Source organism: Penicillium lagena (genome assembly GCF_028827675.1).
Source record: "Penicillium lagena strain IBT 129212 chromosome Unknown utg000002l_segment0_segment0, whole genome shotgun sequence".
NCBI lineage: Eukaryota > Fungi > Ascomycota > Eurotiomycetes > Eurotiales > Aspergillaceae > Penicillium > Penicillium lagena.
This window is the reverse complement of record NW_026623223.1, coordinates 5,013,553-5,029,019: the sequence shown is the minus strand read 5'-3', so window position 1 is coordinate 5,029,019 and position 15,467 is coordinate 5,013,553. Positions and strand designations below refer to the sequence as shown.

Sequence of the window (15,467 nt, the reverse complement as noted above, 5' to 3'; positions counted from 1 at the left end):
GCAAGTTTTGAAATCTGATGCACTGCCTTTTTTACGAGATGTAGTATGTCATTTATTTCTCGGAGCTAGCTCTGGCAAATTGTCACATATTGACAAGGATCACTTTGCCGGATGTACCTCCCCCAAACTGCCAAGCTGTATTCACCCCATGTGGCGATCCCTATAACGTAGCCATCTTACATCTGGCCTTGTGGGATGGACGGGAGGATGAGATCCACCGTCTGCTCTTGGGGTCTAATTGTCCCTTCTCGAGCTTCTCGAGCGGAGCGCATAAATAAAGGAGCTTCTTCACGCCATCGATGAGTTTTTTTTTTTCTTCATCCGCAGCACCGACAAGCTTCTTCCCATCTTCTTTCCTTGATTCTTGACGAATCCGTTGTATTATCAACTTTTTCTTTCTATTCATTCGGAGTTGATCTCCCTTTCGAATCCTTCGACAGTATTCCTTGACGTGAATACCATCAGATTACATTCTTGCATTCAAACACGGATTGATTCCTTGTTTTTATATCCAACATGCGTTTCTCAACTGTGGCTAGCATTGGGCTCATGGCTTCTGTGGCGTCGGCTGTGCCGCACCGCAAGATTCGCCGTGACACCGGTCCTCTGAACGTTGTCTACTGGGGTCAGAACGGTGGTAGTGCCGTCGAGAACAACGATATGTCTACATACTGCACTGGGCAATCCGGAATTGACGTTCTTGTTCTGTCGTTTCTTGATACTTTCGGCAATGGCCAATTGATTCCTAGCGGTACTTTTGGCCAGAGTTGCAGTGTTTCCAGCTCCGGTGAGGGCCAGGGCTGTGAGTCCATCGGCTCGGCTATCACGACGTGCCAGAAGGCGGGCGTCAAAGTGCTTGTCTCGCTTGGTGGTGCTTCTGGATCTTACGGTTTGACCTCGCAGTCGGAAGCTGAGACCATTGGTTCGAACCTGTGGTCTGCCTACGGCGGCGGCGGCAATGGCTCCGTTCCTCGTCCCTTCGGTGATGCCGCCGTCGATGGCTGGGACTTTGACATCGAAGTCAACAGTGGAAACGAAAACTACCAATACCTGATTTCGATTTTGCGCTCCCACTTCACCCAAGACTCCAGCAAGACCTATCTCATCTCTGGTGCTCCGCAGTGCCCGATTCCCGAGCCGAACATGCAGGCAATCATCACCACCTCGCAGTTTGACTACCTCTGGGTCCAGTTCTATAACAACCCCGGCTGCTCCATGCCCACCCCTAACTTCAGCTCTTGGGTTGCGAACATCGCCAACACCCCTTCCTCCAAGGCAAAGATCTTCCTCGGCATTCCCGCCTCCGCAGATGCCGCCACCGGCACCGCCTCCGGCGCGCAATACTACGTTGAACCCAGCGCTCTGGCAACCATTGTCAGCGGTATTGGCGCCAACAGCACTTCTTCTGCCTTCGGCGGTATCATGATGTGGGACGCTGGTTTCTCCGACGGCAATGTGGAGGGTGCCTGCACTTTCGCCCAGGAGACTAAATCTATCCTCACTAATGGGGCGCCCTGCTAAATTGGCGCGGGTGTGTTTGGTTGGAAGTTGAAAAACTACGCTCTCTTATATATTTTGTCTGGCCCCTGGGGTTAGGGTCTACGCTTTGCTATAGACCTGTCTCTATAGACATTTTGCATTTTGGCTGTATTTCTTTTTGCATTCAGATGGAATCTGCGGAAGACGCTCGTTGGTGAACATGTTTAACGCGGTATTGAAATTTTTGTTACTCGATATACCAATGAATATACCCCATCTCATTGTCAAGAAAATATTTCTTTAAAACAGGAATTCAACGTAGTGGTACAAAGTGTGGAGACCGAGAATGGAACTATCGACAGGACAGTATTTTGTAGACTATGATGACCTGGCTGGTTTTTAGGAAAGGGGGCATTGCATTAAAATACGGTGATGTTCTGCTATCGAAAGCAAACTGATGGCTCGGGGAAGACAAAGGACTCCGGGCGAAGCCCCTGACGCATGATCACTACTGGATAGTGATTGACCTGTTCTGCTGAGTAGTAAGTGGAGCAGCCCTATCATGGGACGATGGTTTCAACATCAAACTCAATTCAAGCGAACATATCCACTGCGGAGTACAGAGAACGTCCCAGAAAAAATGGTTCATTTATGTATCAAGCTTGCCAGGGTCCCGAGAACCAGTTTGATTTCGTACGGAGAATATATTAATGGCCATATCCACTGTGGAGACTTGATCTGTTCCAGAGATTCAGATTTATTGCCGTTCCGTACTTGAAAACCGAACCGGTTTGCGCTTACCAAGGTATGTGAAATCATCATTAATATATTCTCGCCTGCGCTGTCTATAAAAGTCTATGATCGGAGGGGGTGATCCTGAAATCAACATGCGATGTTACGTTGGGAGATTTGTACATGCATCACAGCTGGTGTAATTTAGCCGAAATGAAAGGAGCGGCTTGGGTTTCGGGACCTCAAATTAATCGACAATATTCTGTTCATCGATCGCCATGTGTACCTTCGCGATGTTATGTGTCCGCATTGCCGAGATTTAACGGAGGGGGTTAGCTACTAGCTATAAGCTATATCACGGGCGGGATACAGGATAGAACATGGTAAATTTGTTCGGCTTCAGTTTGGTTTGATTAGCTATCCGGTTTCGAGAACCTCGATTTCCAGTGTAAATCAAGTTTATCGAGCACAGCTCTTGAGATCGGGTAGAGCGCGTCGGAGTTCACCCGGCGACGGACCGAGCACTATCAGGTCTCCGACTATATCTGCTGAGAGGTAGCTTAAGTCTTGCTGCTTATTCCAATGTATTCGCACCGAATCTTTCCCTGGCAATTTTTTTTTTTTTTGGCTGTAGTTCTAAAAACCATTGTATGCCGACACCGGCGAACCTCCACCCCCGCTTCCCTGGCCGAAGCCACAAGAGCTAGGTCCCGGTCGTCGTCTTTTATCCCCATTTTCTCGGTAGTGTAAATTGGAGATACCGCTTCATTGTCATTTATAGACTGTTTGCGACGTAATCTAAGACCGTACGTCGGTGCAACGCCCTTCACCGATGGCGAACGCCAAAATCTCGAACAGGAAATTGATGTTGACGCCACAAACGCGGAAGTAAACTTTACTGTTCAAGAAAAGGGAGTTGTTTCGGTCTTATTTGGAAGCTGCAAGCAGCTTCCCCCTGCTGGTCTAATTGGCCGTTAGGGCTAACACGTTCATCAAGTCCAGTGCCCTTCTCTAACTCTTTTCGCCGACCTGATTCTGGGACTTTCCCATTTGTGGCAGAGTCAAGTAGTAAATTCCAAGAATCATCCAGCGGAATTCTCGACGTGCTGAATAAGATTGGCGGAGCCAGTCTCCAGTCCAAGCTGTACGGCGAGACTCTCAGCACTTTCATGGACACGATCAGTGCCTACTGGCGACAACTGTCTCACAATCCCCACCGCCCGATGGACCAATATATATTGATCAGATCTTGACCATTGACGTTGATCAGCGGCAGTCTGGGCGGCAGCCCATGCCGTCAAATCAACACTTTATGAACTCCCTTGGGGATACAGCTATATTATCTCTTCCCTTTTGCGAACAATCTCTACATATCGCGTGATATGTTCGAATCTTTGGGAAATTAATCCCGAATTAAAGAAAAAACTAACTCATAACTCGAGGTCTTTCGGGTTCAGGCGGTATCTGCTTTTCCGAGAAGTGCCCGCCTCTATACTGGGGACAGACGTTCGGGCACAGTACCACGAACGGGACGGCCTTTGACATTCTGACTATGGCATGAGGTTGTCTCGTTCTTATAGTGGATCCTTCTAAGAATAGTTATGCTTAACGGTCATCTCTCGTCGCGCTCTGTGCCATACACACGTGATAGCGAATATCGCTCCCTCTGCAGGGAAAAGCAAGGGCCGAGTGTGGGCGCATGATTTGCTGACGAGTCCAGGGAGTTGTGGTGTCGCCGGCTCGTGAGTGGCTGGGCAGGCCGGTGGGGGAGGAGGGTGCCAGCGCAGTCGTGCAGCAGCGAGGTGTGCCAGCGCATCCTTGTACCGGTACCTGTGCGTGCGTACTTCCCCCCTATCTGATCCCTACCAAAGTACCTGGTGTCAAAGTCCCTCTACCAGTCCCCTGCAACAGTCCGATTCGAGTCACTTGCCTCGTCTCTCTTTCGTTCTTTCTTCATGGCTTCCATGCCTCAACCTCCTCCTCTTGCTTCACCTTCTTCTTCTCATCCCTCTCGCCCCCTCTCCTCCTCATCCTGGACCCTGCCTCTTCGCTTTGCCCCGGTCGGGTGCGCCACCAGCCTGTCGTCATCCTCGCGATAGAGCCATGCGATAAGCACCCGCCCGCCGACAGGGCCAGTTTGCGACGTTTGCCCACGCCGGTCCATGGCAAGATGCTGGACTCTCACGGGGAGCATCGGCCCCCATCCCCCGCCTGTCTAACCAGTAGGTCGCCCGGTCGTGATGCCTGCCTTAGATCTGATCTGCTCCAAGCCGCCACGCGCGACCCACCGCCATGCGATCCGCCATCGCAAGAAGATCCCGCTTCAATCCCTCTGCCTCCTTCCCCATCCCAAGAAGGCATGCCAGCGCCCTCCCCACCAGTGGAAGTTCCTGTGGATGCACCAACCATGGGACCCGGCGAGCCGGGTGGCTCGGCCCGTTCCAGTCCCAGAATCAGGCCGCTCGACGGACAACCCGCGTCCCAGACGACCCCAGTGGCCCCTATGCCTGCTTCTTCATATTCCCAGGTTTCATTTGAGGATTTTGCCGCACGGTATCGCCAAAGTCAGCGGAAACAGGTCCAAAGAAAGCGTCTGGAAAAGCGTCTGCGCGCTACCAAGGTATCCATCGGCGTCTCGGCGCGCATGATTCGCATCGGGGCTTCGGTACAGCGCGGCCTGGTTGAAGCCCTAAGAAATGACGACAAGACCACTTTCGTTGCCCTGTACCACACGTTCCATGATCTTCATCAATCTTGTGGCACTTCGGACCGGCGCGATGACCAAGATTCCATGGATCAGCTGGGACCCTCCTCGGCGTCCGAGTTGCATCACTTCCCGGATTTCTTTCATCAGTTGAGCCCCCAGTCCAGGACTGACCTTCTGGAAATACTGCGCCTAGTTCGCTCGGATTCACAGTTCCTTGTCAACCGCCTGCGCAGCCTGACTTCATCCCAATTGGCCGCATTATCTTCTCAAGCAGCTGCGTTGGATTCTAGTGACCCTTCGTATCCATCTTCATCCCGCGGACGAGCTCAGTCCTACTTGAGCCGTGCCCATGCTCCCTCTACCTCCTTCAAGGACCATGCCTTGGCCTTTGAGAGGGCCGATCCCCTGCCTATTATGCTCTGTAACGTCTTTGCTGCTCCCGTGGACCTAGACACGCCCGAATCCCGATTGCGCGTGGAAGTGTGGTCCTCTGTCTGCGCCCAATTATTGGCCCAAGGCAGCAGTAGATACTACCCTCTCATCGGCCAGATCCTGTCCGCTTGGGCCGCTGGTAGTAATTGGAAGGCCCGCCCCAAATTTGAGCTTTACCTGATGGACATATTGCAAACTGGTGCCTTCCTTTTGGAGCATATAGACCCCCCTTCCGGCCTGGATTTTGCTGCGGAGCCCTTGGATCCTCTGCGGACTGACGTTGCAGAAGAGTTCTTTGCTTCCGCTGTGGAAGGCCTGTTCCGAGTTCTAGATGATCCTGATGCTGGCTTCCCTCATGCTATCCTGCAGTTTGCCAAGGCTGTCCTTCGCAAATTGGACACACCGGAAGGCCGCCATCGCTTTTTAGAATTTCTGTTTGTCCAGTGGTTCTTCTCCAAGTTCCTCTATGGCGCCCTGACATATCCGGAGGTAGGAACCTTATTTTTATGCTGAAGCTTTGCTGGCTGACCACAACTTGTCTATCGTCAGAGTCACGGTCTTCTCTTGGACTTTCATATTGCAAAAGATGCCCGTGAGAAACTCCTAGGCCAGGTGGGATTACGAGCTTATTCCCAAGTCTTCGCCGTCCTACGTTCCATGTGCGTTATTGCCACCCATATCGTACACCATCGCCTTCCAGTGATTGCTAAATAATGATAGGCACCACTTCTCAATTCCACGCCCGGCAATCAGAGACCGTGTGGAAAATATGCTTGCCCAATTCCAGACGGTCGGATCTCCCGAACACTCCACGATGGACGCTTCCATGGGTTCTTCTCAAGCACCCATGAAAAACTCCCCTTCGACTTTCCTGATGCTTTCCGCCGCGGACATCCACACACTATTGGTCGCTCTTTTTCCTAAATCTTGCAGTCATCCCTATTCTCCCACAGCAGCCCCAGGAGTTCCTGCTTGGACTTCTATCTTCTCACAGCCCCATAGGCACGATCAGGAGACTCCAGTTGAGCCTGGGCTTCTTCGTTCCAAATATGATCCAAGCTCACAATCACCTTCATACAGTGATTCCTTGTTCTCAACCGAAGCACGAACGGCTTCGCTTCCGGAAGACGGTCTTGGCCAAAGGGCAGCTCGTATTCGCTTCGAGCTAGCAGATTTGGGTGACCCAGATGAGCGTTTACTTCTGCAGCATCCCTCGGGTGAAGATTGGACAATCTTCTCTATTGCTTGTGATGGCTATGGTCTCACATGGAGTCTACTTCCGGATTGCAAGTCTGAACCCACAAAATCATCTGTCATTGAAAGTGATGATGATGCTCGGTCCACCACCCTCGGGCTAGAGGAGAACCATGAAGCATTACAGAAGGCCATTGTCCGACTTGTCAAAGAAAACCGCTCTCATGATCCTGATGATGACCCTTCTTCGCCAACATTGCAACTCGTTTACGGGTCCCTGCGGCAACTTTTCAACCAGGCCATGGCCTCTTGTCATCATGACTCGGACTTTGTTGGTGCCCACTACTGGTGGAATGCCGCACGGCAAATACGACAAAGTGCGAGCAATCCTTCATCGACCTCTGTGGATGATTCATGGATCCTGGGCCCTATGCATGATTCCTGCACTCGCTCCTTAAACCATTCCCAGGTCGTCATTGAGCGCTGCGAAATTGATTTCGTCTCTCTGGATCAAAGCCTGCTCCGTCTACAAACACAGCTCAAGGGTCTGATGGCAACTGTTTCCCGGGTCCGCAATAAGATGTGGTATATGACGGATGTTAAGAATTCCATGCGCTATGAAGATGCCAAGCACGTGGCCATGGCTCTCAAGACCATGATATACTCGGCGCGGCTCTTCAATCATTTCCCTGACGATTCTCGGTCCCGAACTGCCCGATCGCTGGGTGGATCTCTGTTCCAAAAGCCAGAACTACAGATAATGAACATGATGAAAGCACCGAGCAGCCAAGGTGGCCCGAACAAGCTCTCGGACGAGCAGGTGGATCTGACACGAAAGTGGCTCTCCCACAACAGCATTGAAAACTTCTGCAAGGGCGAGGAAAGAATCCACCGGTTTTGCTACGAGGTTCGGAATAGCATCAACCGCCTGGTGGGTGAGACAATGACCGAGGCGCCAGTACTTTGGGCGAGCGAACTTTTCCAGGCAGAGAGGGCAAAATACGAAGGCTATGGGGCTCGCGCGTTTCCGGGATTATCCATGCCCGACACCCCCCGACCTTCAACAACCGCCAGTGAAGATGCGATGCACGCCTCTCAACTGCATGGAACCAATCTGTCCGTACCAGATCCAATGTCTCGCATCTCCCAGGACAATCCGTCGCTGGGCCGCAATTCCTCCATCCAAAGCCTCCTTTCCGATAAATTGAGACTTCCGCGTGACCTTCCATCTATTGATGTGGGCTCGATTGGAGGCTCACTTGGCCGTGCGGCTTCAACGTCGACTGGTGATACCTGCAGCACGTTCTGGTCAACACCTCATCGACATCCCATGTATGCTGCTAGCGCGTCAAGCATATATTCACGGCCACCTTCCATGTTCAGTGAGGCTGCAACTCGGCTGCCCCGTCGCACCGAGCGCAAGACGCACGGCAAAGCAGTATTCATGGATGACGTGCGGCAGACATTGACCAGTCTTCTTCTCAGCGACTTGGGCTCTCCAGTGTGGAGCTGCGGCAGCGAAACGGATGCCTGGTTTACCAACACCCTGGACCAAACAAGGATCCGGGTGCAAATGGAACGACGGGCTAGGATCCAGAAGTTCTATGCTGATTATGACGAGCGGTCAAAATGCCTTGGGGATCAACAGCATGGATCTCAGAAAGGTCGGCGAAGCAGGTCTCTCGACTGTCTGAGTGGACGTGCACGCACAACACACATCGAGGAACCGTTGCCCAAGATACCCTTGGATGCTTCTGACGCGGATGGTCAGTCGAGCTTTTCATATCAGACGGTGTTCCATCGACTGATCGAAGTGTTCTCGCGACATGGAAACCCTTTCGTCAAACTCAATGCGTTGAGGGATCTACGGTCGTTGGTGATTGCATCGCTTGTCTTGTCCCATGAATCTAGCTGCTCGACAAATAGGATGAGCTCGTCATCTAGTGAAAGCGAAAGAATGCGAAACGGTCGCTCTGGAGCCTCGCGTCGGCCGACAACACGCCACAGCTTCTCGGAAACGACCAGAGCCACACTTCGCCAGGCCGACTCATTCGCAACCTCCTCGTCGCCGCCAGAATCTGTCACCTCCGGTTGCCGACAGTCCGACTATTCAGCGCCGTCCGAGGATCAGATCGTCTCAACTCTGCGCGACCTGATTTTGGAAGTCAAGCCCAAGACCCTATTCCGCGACCTTCAATTCATCTCAGCATTCGTTCCCTCCGATCAGCTGAACAAGACCGATCGTGGCACTGCCTTCCTCCAATTCGGCCTCGCCGCACTGAGTCTCAAGGACGAGATCTGTAACAGCATGGTCGAGATCGCAGACCAGATCGTCTCCCAGGAACTGGATCGGCGCCATCCGCTCCCTGGGTCCGAGTTCTACCCACGACCTGGCCATGCCATCGAGGATGCCGCGGGGATGTGGATCATCACCGCCAAAGAGGGGAATCCCGTCGCGCAACGCGAGCTGGCCATCCTTTACCTCACCCACCCCGAGCTGCTGCCACGCGTGACCCTGCCCCTCACTCTGCCGCGCGACACCTTCAAGGCAGAGATGATGTATCGCCGTGGGAAGAACTCCAAATCCGATCCACAAAGCATGTGCCTGGCTCTGCACTGGATGCAGCTGTCTGCCATTGGGGGCGACACTCTTGCTTGCAATCGACTCCGTGAGCGCGAGGAGTTTGATTCGATCGCGTGAGCGTTAATTCCTCCGTCGTTGTTTTCTGATCTATTTGTAATACAGCCACGTGAATCTGGATTATTCTGTTGGTGCCCTGTTTGTTTTTTGGATTATTTCTCTCTTTACATACCCAGCTGCGGGCGATATATTTCCTGTCATATCATATCTTTGGGGGTTTTTTTTGCGGCGGGTTGAGCCCATCTATAGCGGCGTTCCTGGGAGAATAATAATGAAGTGATGAATGATACGTTTCATAATCATCGTACCGAATCAGGAATGAAGGCATTCCAATGGCCGACGTCATACCCTTCGGCAGCTGATAGACCAAGCCCCCCACTTGACCGACCGCCTTCATCTGCTGACTTCGCGTCTTCTTGCTTTCTCACTTCCCCCTTCTCACTCTCCCTTCCTCGTGGCTGAGACACATCGTATTCACCTAAGATTCACTTGCTAGCCTGAACCACAGGGATACACCAGCTGAACAGCCCCGGACATCCCCGTCTGACTACGGCCAAAATACTAAAGAGGACCTTCTTCCCCTTCGCTCTTCCCACGTCCACTTGCAAATCGGGCGGCACACGTGCCTATCTTCATTCGCGATGACCACGGCACCGCACATGCCGGCTAAGGCGCACAGCTCCGACGATGTGCACCAGCGGCCAAGGGGTGAGAATCGCCTTTTTCGTATTGCCATACTCGCTCCCAAGAGCGGGGTTTCGTTGCGAGCCCCAAAAGAAGGACTCGAGTGAAGCTAACACTGTTCCTTCACCTACAGGCATCTTGAAAAACAGCCACTCCTTCCAGGCGGGTTCTGCAGCTGCCCCCGTTGAAACAACAATTACCCCACCTTCCATCCCGACGATCGCAGAGCCCCCCGACACCAAGGATCTCACGCTCCAAAACACCCTGCAGAACGCAGGCCGGCGTCGGCCCTCGTCCACGACAGGGCCCGGCTCCTCATCCCGCCGACAGTCGATGGCCAGCGCATACGACGAGAACTCGCCACGCCTGAAGTGGGACGAAGCGAACTTGTACCTGACGGAGCAGGAGCGGACAGCGAAGATGAAGATCGACGAGCCGAAGACTCCCTATGCCCCGCACTACGACCCCACCGAAGATGAGGAGGAGCTGCGGCTAGCGGAGGCGAGAGAGAGCTTGATTGACGCACAGGACGTTGTGGTTGACGAGCTGGATAAGACGACTAAGGGCGGAAACCACAAGAAGGGTGTCTCTGAAGATGATATTCCTGACCTGGAGCTTGGTGAGGCAGAGGAGTCGACGTCCGGCGACCTGGAGGGTCCGCGCATCTACCGGGACCGCAGTCTGAGCACGGAGTCGCACAAGGGAGAGAAGCATGTCGTGGTCGGTGCCGAGTCTAATGGGGGAGAAGCGCCGGGTGGTGATCACCTCCTGAACACCGAGGAAGCGAGGGAGAAGCACCGCCAGTTTGAGAATCAGCGGAAGAGGCATTATGAGATGAAGAATATCAAGGAACTGCTTGCGTGAGTCGATGTGATTGTTGGAGATCGTTTTCGCCATTGCTAATGTGATTCTAGTCACCCGGAGGATGAAATGGAAGAAGACGAGGACGATATCGAATCTGGCCCGCCGCCGGCTGTTCCTCAGATCCCCTCGCAGTTCCGCAATGGTGGACCATAGGCGGTGCGTTTACTGCTTGGGTTTGGTTCTTCCGCTGACGCTTTTCTCCCAATTGTTCCCTTCCTTGTATATTCCCCCAGCGCATTTCTTTTCCACAGCCGTCGTACTGTTCTTAGTGCCCATGTTTTGTGTTTTCTGTTTTGCAGAGATACAGATTGAGACATCCAATTCATATAGACAGGTCATTGACCTCGAGCTACTGCCAAGTCGAGTCGTAAAAGGGCAAGATTCAGTCTGTAGAGCAATTGCGAATCGGACGACAAACATCGGGAACAAAGTGGGGCCCGCGCGGGAAGGCCCCTAAAACTGATTGATAAAGCGATTGATTGACAAAGCAACCGTGGACTAGGTAACGAACTATTTATTTGCGCCCCTGGCCCCCGGTGCCACCACCACTTTTGTTTCCTTCCCCTTCCCACTTCTCTCGCCCAACCATGGCAGACCAAAAGCCTGAAGAGACTGTTCCCGCGGAGTCTCAGCCGGCAACGCAGGATGTTGCGCAAGGCAGCAGCGAGCAGCCTGCCGAGCCTGTCGCGACAACAGCAACCTCGGCCGAGCAGGCCGCAAGCGAGGAAAACATTGCGCCCAAGACCGACGAGGCCAACGATGCCACTGACGCCGCGACTTCTGCAGCGGCCAAGCCGGAAGAGCAGCCCGCATACCTCGTCAAAATCCCCGGCCTGGTGCAATTCTTCGACAAGCTGCCCACCCTCCTCACCAGCACTGGCCACGGCGAGATGTGGGGTGTGCCACTCAAGGGCCGCGACGACGTGCCCACCGTCAATGTGCTGATCAAGTTTCTGCGCGCCAACGAGGGGAACCTCCAGGCAGCAGAGGAGCAGCTTCGTAAGGCGCTCGCGTGGCGCAAAGAGATGGACCCGCTGGCGTTGGTCGCTACGGGAAATTATAGCAAGCTCAAGTTCGAGGGCTTGGGATTCGTGACGAAATACGAGGAGAACGAGCGGCCCCTGGTGTTTACGTGGAATATCTATGGTGCTGTCAAGGACATGACTACGACTTTTGAAAATCTGGATGAGTATGGGGCCTTCCCTCTTGTTGTCAGGTATGACTAAAGATTGACCTTGTGCAGGTTCATCCAATGGCGCGTCGCACTCATGGAACTCGCCGTGCAAGACCTGAAGATGAAAGACGCCACGAGCGTGATCGATTACGAGGGCGAGGATCCGTACCAGATGTACCAAGTCCACGACTATCTGAACGTGAAGTTCCTACGAATGGACCCCACCGTACGGGCCGCAACCAAGAAAACAATCGAGGTCTTCTCGACCGCGTACCCAGAGCTACTGCGCGAGAAGTTCTTCGTCAACGTCCCCGCGATCATGGGCTGGATGTTCTCCGCCATGAAACTCATCCTGAGCCGCAACACCACCCGCAAATTCCACCCAATCTCCAACGGCGTCAATCTGGCGCGCGAGTTCCCGGCCGCTATTGCGGCGCAGATCCCTACGGTCTATGGCGGGAAGGGTCCCGAGCTGTCGGAGGGGGCGAGGTCTTTGGCGCTGGCCGATGATACGGGTATCGTGGCTCGGGATCATGCTCAGACGGCTGTGGCTAAGCCTGCTGAAAATGAAACTGAAAGTAGCCCTGAAGTGCCTGCCAAGAATGACGAGCCCGCCCAGGAGGAGCAAGCAAAGGATGTGTCCACGGTGACCGAGGAGGCTACTTCTGCTGCGGCCGAGGTCAAATAGATGCTCTCGCTCTCTCTCTCTCTGAGTCTTTTGCGAGCCGTTGGTTGACTTGAGATACCCGAGTGGTGGATTACCCTCTTTTTCTCTTTATGATTGATCCAACCAGGATTGATCATTATTATTAATCCGTAGTCCATAATTGAACTCTTGATCTAGTGGCCTACACAAGATTCTGCAACTTCAGCTCGTATGTATAAGGCTGAGCTAGAGATACATATAGAGAGCAGCGAGGATTACTTCTACCGATAGGTGACGGGAAATATACATCTCAGCGATCAGCTTCAGGGTCACGGAGTGATTCGCTTATATTGAATTCCAATTCACCACCCATCGATCGCTTGGATCGAGCAGTCGTGTTGGATGACGATGTAATAAAGCTTGGATTCTACGCAACGACTGTCTCGGGGGGAAATAGTGCTGGAGCACTGCCCTCATAGTGGTCACGTGATACAGGGTCCGACCTTCCTAAGTCAGCTTATAGTTAGATGGGCTGGCCGGCGGCCGCCCCCCCCGCCCCGGCCCACGATAGTCCCTATCCGTTTAATCGCGACGTCCTCGTCGCGCCTTTATAAACGAGAAAATAATAAAGAAAAAACCCCAACAAAAATAACCTAGTAGTAGTGGACTACGAACTATTCACCCGGAACTGTCGTCGCCGAAGGGGTCTTTACATAGATTGTCGAGGTTAATGTACAACGCCTTACTGAATTGGGTGTAAATATCTACTATAACGTTGGAAACCTTCGTATTGAAATGCTTAGCAGTCCTAATATGCTCTATGCGCGCGTCGATCTCGGACTAGAATTCTAAGCCCTACCCACGATTATAATTCCAACAATCTGATTCGCCTATCCAGCACCAGGGCCATTATTAGTAATCTGATTTACTGATAACGTTAGATAGGGGTAGATTTACTCTTCAGAATGGACGGTTTCCTACGAATCAATTCATGGCATTATTGGCGGAGTTCCTGTTCGCTGTTAGTATGAACAACATTGGAGCCTAGTCTCTGTCGCGCGGGGCCAAGTCAGCCTCTCTTGAAACTTAATCTAGTAATTGGCTGGTTAGGTAGGTGTCCAGGTAATTCAAGCTAATTTTTTTTTGCCATTTCGCTCCACTGTGGTGACACAGACTCTCCAAATGAGACATCGTGGAAGGGCAATGCTTAACGAAAGCCATAAAATGTGGGCGGGCGCTGGACCGAAAAGATGGGCCCCGGTGACCAAGAATATTATTGTCTTACTCTTTTATTAGAACTTTGCCTAGGTAAGCTTCGCCGTGATAAGTAAGTCAGGCCCTCCATGAATAGGGTTTCGATCGTTCCCCTGGCGCCTCTCTTTTCTTTTCTCTTGCTCGTCGCCTGCTGCTAGATCGGTCGATTGTGTTTTGGGTGGTTGAATTCACCTAACCACTACTGTGCAATGCGTTCACCCTTATATAGATCCCGGTGGCCTCGGAGGAAGACCTTCTTCATTGCAGCAGTCTTGACGGCAACGAGCATACTCCTTTTGTCTCGCTACCACTTCCATTCAATGTCCTTGAGAGACACCGTAACGGTTACCTCCACGTATGAATGCCTGGCTAAATGTGAGAGAATTCTATTGTGACGATTTATTAGTGATTATTCCTATTCCTCACATGATGACCACTATTCTCTAGCCTTGAAATTCTCCATTCCGACACATACACACTCATCTTCGCTACAGTCTTGTGCAACACTAACAGCAACCCCGTCACCCTCCCCCATATTATCATCATCACCGCCGCCTGACTTACCCCTTGGTCTCTACGAACTTATTAAGCCCCACCTCCATTCAATCACGGCTAAGAATTTCACCAGTCGCACTGGGAAAGTGTACCAGCTTCCGAAAAATCCCAGGTTCACCCAGCCATTAGAAAAGAACATTCTTATCTTAGACGTTGAGAGTCGCGATATCGGAGGCCCAGGGGGTCTTCTTGACGAAGACAATCCCAACACCGACGCCTTGCAAGGTTTGACTTTCGGGCGACTGAATCACTACATGTTTGGTAAGTACATTGACTAATAATGGTTGTATATAATCACTAACCATCCACAGCCATGCTTCACGGATACGACTACCAGCTTGTGCAACTCCCTAATGACCCCACTCTCCACGGAACATGGAACAAGGTCCCAGCGATGCGTGAGGCCATAAAGCACTACGAATATGTTGTCTTCATGGATGGTGATGCCATCTTCACGCATCCCCATCTCCCTCTTGAATGGCTCCTCAATTACTGGGGGATTTCTAACCATACCACAATGGCCTTGGCCGAGGATCCCGATGCACCCCTCTTTTACAATTTGAAAAATATCGATCGAAACCTGAATACCGGCTTCGTGATCGCTCATCAAACTCCGAAAAGCGAAGAATTTTTCGAAGCATGGATGACTTGTCCCGATGAGACGCGATACGAAGGCTGCGCTGTCTGGAAACTGCAGTTAACGCATGAACAGGCCGTTGTTAATGAATATCTTCGGTACGACTACCCCGAGGAGATTCAGATCCTTCCCTGCACTGAGGCGAATCGCTATCCAGGCTCAGGAGATTGCGAGGGCGAGTTCGTCTCGCACTACTGGCCATTCAAGGAAATGATTCCAAGCGGCGGGAAGGAGGTAATGGCACAGTATTTCTGGCCACCCCTACAAAAAGCCTACTCTCACGACCGAGATAACCTGGTGGTCGCTATGAAGCGACATGATGCCCAAGAAGAATCGCTCAATGCGAATGAACCGGTTTTCGAAGAAGAGGTTCTCGATACAAATGAACCTGGCATGAAAGAAGATGCAGTCGATGTCAATGAGCCGGACACTGAAGAAAACAAAACAAGTTAATTGGGAAGAGTGGAA

General features: G+C 52.1%; 5 protein-coding genes across 5 annotated transcripts; all 5 read left to right on the top strand.

Annotated features, from left to right (window-relative positions):
* Window positions 1-516: 516 nt before the first annotated feature.
* N7510_004868 (glycoside hydrolase family 18 protein) lies at window positions 517-1,521 on the top strand (the record flags this gene model as incomplete). The annotated part of the gene is made up of 1 exon (XM_056976794.1): window positions 517-1,521. One exon carries the CDS (start codon window positions 517-519, stop codon window positions 1,519-1,521), a length of 1,005 nt encoding a protein of 334 aa, XP_056836750.1.
* Window positions 1,522-4,570: 3,049 nt separating this feature from the next.
* N7510_004867 (uncharacterized protein) lies at window positions 4,571-9,245 on the top strand (the record flags this gene model as incomplete). The annotated part of the gene is made up of 3 exons (XM_056976793.1): window positions 4,571-5,839; window positions 5,900-6,009; window positions 6,071-9,245. The coding sequence occupies 3 exons, from the start codon at window positions 4,571-4,573 to the stop codon at window positions 9,243-9,245; spliced, it is 4,554 nt and encodes a 1,517-aa protein (XP_056836749.1).
* A 581-nt stretch (window positions 9,246-9,826) lies between these two features.
* N7510_004866 (PP1-complex regulatory subunit GLC8) lies at window positions 9,827-10,886 on the top strand (the record flags this gene model as incomplete). Its single annotated transcript, XM_056976792.1, has 3 exons — window positions 9,827-9,893; window positions 10,003-10,729; window positions 10,784-10,886. 3 exons carry the CDS (start codon window positions 9,827-9,829, stop codon window positions 10,884-10,886), a joined length of 897 nt encoding a protein of 298 aa, XP_056836748.1.
* A 434-nt stretch (window positions 10,887-11,320) lies between these two features.
* On the top strand, window positions 11,321-12,595 carry sfh5 (CRAL/TRIO domain protein; the record flags this gene model as incomplete). The annotated part of the gene is made up of 2 exons (XM_056976791.1): window positions 11,321-11,922; window positions 11,977-12,595. The coding sequence occupies 2 exons, from the start codon at window positions 11,321-11,323 to the stop codon at window positions 12,593-12,595; spliced, it is 1,221 nt and encodes a 406-aa protein (XP_056836747.1).
* A 2,080-nt stretch (window positions 12,596-14,675) lies between these two features.
* N7510_004864 (uncharacterized protein) lies at window positions 14,676-15,452 on the top strand (the record flags this gene model as incomplete). Its single annotated transcript, XM_056976790.1, has 1 exon — window positions 14,676-15,452. The coding sequence occupies one exon, from the start codon at window positions 14,676-14,678 to the stop codon at window positions 15,450-15,452; it is 777 nt and encodes a 258-aa protein (XP_056836746.1).
* Window positions 15,453-15,467: the final 15 nt, after the last annotated feature.